Source organism: Oppia nitens, unplaced genomic scaffold (genome assembly GCF_028296485.1).
Source record: "Oppia nitens isolate AA-2021 unplaced genomic scaffold, nextdenovo-longstitch-racon4-pilon3 scaffold28_pilon_pilon_pilon, whole genome shotgun sequence".
In the NCBI taxonomy this organism is placed as follows: Eukaryota; Metazoa; Arthropoda; class Arachnida; order Sarcoptiformes; family Oppiidae; genus Oppia; species Oppia nitens.
The window spans coordinates 522,501-528,163 of NW_026533208.1; the positions used below are offsets into that span (position 1 = coordinate 522,501).

General features: G+C 34.8%; 1 protein-coding gene across 1 annotated transcript; it reads left to right on the forward strand.

Annotated features, from left to right (window-relative positions):
- The first annotated feature begins 3,827 nt into the window (after positions 1-3,827).
- On the forward strand, positions 3,828-5,137 carry LOC128954639 (testis-specific serine/threonine-protein kinase 4-like). Its single transcript, XM_054300241.1, has one exon. It carries the CDS (start codon positions 3,899-3,901, stop codon positions 5,135-5,137), a length of 1,239 nt encoding a protein of 412 aa, XP_054156216.1. The 5' UTR covers positions 3,828-3,898.
- The last annotated feature ends 526 nt before the right edge of the window (positions 5,138-5,663 follow it).

The following is a 5,663-nucleotide window of genomic DNA, read 5'->3' on the forward strand; positions in this document are numbered from 1 at the left end:
TTTTTAAATAATATATATATCCATAATCTCTATATTATATTATTAATGTGTGTCATCTCACTGTCTGCATGCATGTCCTCTCTTTCTCTCTCTCTCTCTCTCTCTCTTTCGTTTTGTAATGTGATTTGCGACTATACAGTACTATCTGACTAATGGGATCCCATTATACTAGTTATGACATCTCCAATATTGATGAGCTTAAACACCACTATTTACCATATTATTTAATATAATAAAAAAAACTAAAAATGATATATATTTTCATAGATAAATAAAGAGAGAGAGAGAGAGAGAGAGAGAGAGAGAGAGAGAGATTTATACTGTTATTCAGTATATACGGTGACATCCCATCCCATGTTCTGCATAATCTGTAGCTTATATTCATAGGGCTGTCCCTTCCGGGCGATCCATACCATACAATGTAGTATAATATTCTTGTATATRTATAKATATATTCACTGTGTATTTATAGCTATTATAAGATACAATTTGATGGCATTAAAGCTATATATAATTTTTATATATTGTATATAAGGGTGTAAACAATACTATCTCTCTCTCTCTCTCTCTCTYTCTCTCTCTCTCTCTCTCTCTCTCTCTCTCTTTCGGTTCAGACGACCTATCTATCTGTTGGGTCAATAATTGGCACAAAATTGAATGAATCGCCAGAATTAATGAAATTAATCCTTTGAAAAGTGGTCTCTCGATGTCATTACATCTGCATCTGAATTACAACTCAAACATTACATATATATATATATATATATACAGTATATATGTATATAAAATAATGGCATAAATCAATAGCTTTTCTCCTATTTATTATATTATATATGTATTCAAGTATTTTCACTGTATTGATAGTGTGTCTCATTTAACTATAGTTTGTAGTTAACTGTTAACTGCATCCTATACTGTACTGTAGTATTATACTAAACATTCGTGTGGCTAACTGTGCCACTCAATACTCATATAGACAGTATTATATGTACACACACATACACACACACACACACACACACACACACACACACACACACACACACACACACACACACACACACACACACACACACACACACACACACACACACACACACACACACACACCGATAGTAACAATAAAAATGTATACAAATAATTGAAAGTGAAAAGTGAACAACAGATGCACGTGTGGGTCACACCACCGGTCACTATATGTACAGTAGTAGTAGTAGTACCCAACCCTACCAAACACCATACCATGTCATTGAAAATGTGTGCCAAAAGGGATGTATATATAACCCTCGAGCCATACCTCTCTCTCTCTCTCTCTCTCTCTCTCTCTCTCTCTCTCTCTCTCTCTCTCTCTCTCTCTCTCTCTCTCTCGAGTGGATAACGTGTTTGTAAATACCAYTCAATATAATATTTGCTAAACAACTTGAAAATATTTTTTTAAATGTAAAATTTGTTTCATATTTAATATATTTAAATGCATTCAATAAGTCATACATATGTATAGTAAACACAATATATAAAAAGTTACTGTATCAATTATTACTGTGATAGATAGATAAATTGATTTTTCTATAGATAAATAAACTAGCMACTATATATAAATTATCTAGATAAATTTAATATTTATCATTATATATATATAATAGTTAGATATCAATTATCATATATATTGTAYARTATAATATATATATATATTAATATACTGTATATAAGTATATAAAAAAATCTATTTTAAATATGTTAAGCATAAGTACAATAAGATTAGTATTATTTTTWAAAAAACAAAAATTCAATAATTTTGTTATCAATTTTTTCACTAAACAAAAGTTGAATATATATATAGTATATAAAATAAAGTAAATAATTTATTAATAATTAATATGCATTTTAGACACACACACACACACACACACAYACACTTAATATTAATATCTTTTTAACAATGATAATGATAAAATTAGACAATATTAAAAAAAAATCCTAAAAATTTAATGTAACTTTATAAACATTATACAGTATACTAATGTATGCCCACTTTCCCTATGATTGTACACAACAAAAAAAAACTAATAATAATTTTAAGTCATCATTTTTTTTATTAATGTATTTTYCMCCCCTATTCRGGCACCGGTATCTGTTCATCGATCCTATTCTCTTATCCAATAACAGTGATCTAACTATCATTTTCATCGTTTTCATCAACAGTTTCCATTAATGGCATACCCGTCCACAGATGATTGTCCGATGCTATCCTACCGGGTGGACCCCATTCAATAGCTGGTTGTTCGTGAATAGTTTCCATCAATGGCATACCCGTCCACAGATGATTGTCCGGTCCTATCTTACCTAATCGACTTTCAATAACTGGACGCCGACGCCGCCAACTACTACGTGAATCGGTTCCCTTTTGTTGCCTGTTTGACAACAAACGGGTCAGTTTGGATTGGCCCGGATCTGTCAGTCGAACAGCCGACGCTGAACCGGTTGGCTGCGGCTGTCTAGACGCCCACAATGAACCCAACTGRTCACTGGGCAGTGACGTCGRCGGACTGGTATCGGGAACACTGGCCACTCCTTCGATAAAGTCTATCAATGCGACCACCCGTTCCTGACAGTGAAACACCCGATTGGACAGCTGGCGGCAGTGGCACTGGGCTAGCTGGCGCAGGATTGGCCACTGGCGATAGTCGGGCTCTAGTCGTGACTCTAATCGGGTTCGTACGGCATTACCATATTGTTCGAGCCGTTGGTTAATAGCGACCAATTCGCTAATTGCCTGCCGGAGCTGACGTTCGCCCGACACCAGTAGCTGTCCGTCATAAACAAACCGCGATTGCTTACCAGTAATACTTAGCAAAGGCTGTGTAGCCGCTTGTCCGGTCAACCAAACTGGTTGTAGGCCACTTGTCTGACTATTGACTAGAATAATCTGTCGACCTTGTATTTGAAATCCCGGAGCCCGGTTAGACGATTGGCCAGTCATAGCTAACATACTCAACCGTATGGTTGCTCGTTGGCCATTGATGTCCAATACTTGATTGGCCGACGATCGCAAATCGACTCGATTGACCGAACCGTGTTGACCATTTCCCTGTGTATCCAATAGCTCGACCGACCATTGAGTGGCCATTGACTTCAATCGGACGTCCAATTGGTTGAGTCGCTGCTGAATACGCGACACAATTGTYACACACTCTCTGAACGATTGAAATGTATGCTCTGTATTACCACCGGTAGCCATATCTGTCTGTCTGTCTATCTATCTATCTATCTGTCTGTCTGTCTGTTCCAGTAATGTATGGATATGTTATGCAAGTTATAGGAAGATCTTATAACCTGTCTGTCTGTTTGTATGTCTGTATGTTTAGCACTGTTTGATTTATTATTTTCATATTATTTTGAAAATATTTAATTTTCATTTTTATATAAWAAAAAATAACAATTAACTAATTTATTTGATTTAATACTTAATACATGTCCACTATTATTGTTACTACTACTACTACTACAATCCCTAAACTCTACCTAACCCCTAAAAACTAACCATACAMCTAAAAACTAACCTAGCTAAAAAAATACAGATAAAATTAACCAATTTTTATCAATTAATCTGTAATATAACAACTCATATACAGTATATTAATATATAGTCTCGTGTTTTTTGTTTGTTTGTTATATAAAATTTTTTTATTAATACGAGTGCGCGCGTGAGTGATAAAATCKCACGCGTAATATAAAAATTATATCTACAAAAAAAATAAAAAGTTATTTAACGTTTATTTTTTCTTGAAATATATTTATATAATAAATGATTTTTTTAAAATAACTAACAGATATTGTGTCCATAAATTGATTAAATTGTTTTTTTTGTTGTTGTTGTTCAACTAAATTGATTGATTAGATGTGCGGTTGGTTTAGCTACCTGTGCTGTTCATATTGTTGTTGCTGTTGTAGTGGTTGTTGTGGTGGTAATGTAGAAGACGCTGAGGACATCCGAAAAAGACAAAAACGAAAACAACGTATCACTGAATTGATTAGCAAACAGATGTCGGGCGTAAACAATCGGACAACAGTGGCCGTCGATCGCCAATCAATAGTCAATGCAGCGTCGAGTCCGTCAAATCTATTGACTGCCGAACTGACCGTCATGTACGACATACCCGACAAACAGTACAGGACGGTCAACGATATTATCGATGCACACGGTTTCCAGTTGTTCAGCGATCAAGTAGTCGGATCGGGCGGTGCCGGTACTGTCTACAGGGGCCGTATGAAACAGACTAACCAATTGGTAGCTGTAAAAGTGGTCAACATTAGCGGCAAACTATACGAAAATTTGAAAACCGATGCCAAAAACGAACTGTTTGTCCTCCAGAAGACATCCCATCCATATATAGTGAAAATATATTCGCATTTTATTGTCAAAGACCGCATCCGTAACAGTATTGTCGTCTATATCTTTATGTCGTTGGCCGAGAATCGGTCGCTATCGGAATACGTACGGCGATTGGACCGCGGTATGGATGAACCGCGAGCCCGACGATTGTTTGCCCAAATAGTATCGGCATTGAGCCAAATGCATAGCCTCGGTATAGCTCATCGGGATCTGAAAATGGGTAACATATTGTTGGACTCAGATATGAATGCCGTAGTAACCGATTTTGGTCTCAGTCGAGTCGACTTTCGTAAGTCGAAAGGCGGTTTGATAATGTCGACCAAATTTATGGGTACCGTTCCCTATATGGCACCGGAAATCTTGGCTGTTAAATTGAAATTGAAAAAACTATATAACCCATTCCTGGCGGATATCTGGTCGCTGGGTATTATACTATGGCTAATAGTTAACCGACACTATCCGTTTGGCGGCGAAATAGAGACACCGAAAGGTGGTCCCGAAGAACACCAATGTTTGAAACAGGTATTAGACAGACAGCGCCGGTCCGTACAACCGATTAACCGATACGAYCCTCGTCGACAACCSCGGAGTTCAAAGATATTGTTCGCCGATTGTTTTCATACGAACCGGACAGTCGTATATCGATGGGCGAACTGTGCGCTCATCCGTGGATTAGGYCCGAAATGGACACAATTAAGTCGAAATTTGGTCAACAAGTTATCAATAAGTTTTTCAATTAATTAATTAATTACTTTTATTATATATATATAAAGATTACACAAAAATATTCTGTATGTGTGTGTATTATTTATGTATTAATTTTTATTTAAAACATTTATATATAATTTATTTTATTGTTTAAATATATTTATATAATATAAATTTGATATATTAGTTAAATTAAAATATTTAAATAATTAAAATTAATTGAATATTTTATTTAGAAGTTTACAAAAAATAAAAATCAAATTAAAAATTGTTTAATAGTTTACTAAAAATCTGTGACATCTGTTGTGTTAATAATAAAATTATTTTATTATTTAACAAAAAATTTAATTTCTAACTCTATAGATGGCATATACTCTATGTTTTTTTGGGGTGCTGTTGAAAACATTTTAGTCCACAAAATTGTTTGACACCTCCTCCCCCACCCCTTGAACCACACTCTGGGGGGGTCGGTTGGATTAAAATTGGTCAAATTTAGGTTATTTAAAAAAAATAATTACAATTTAATAATTAATTAAAATTAATCATTTGTTTGTTGTTGTAA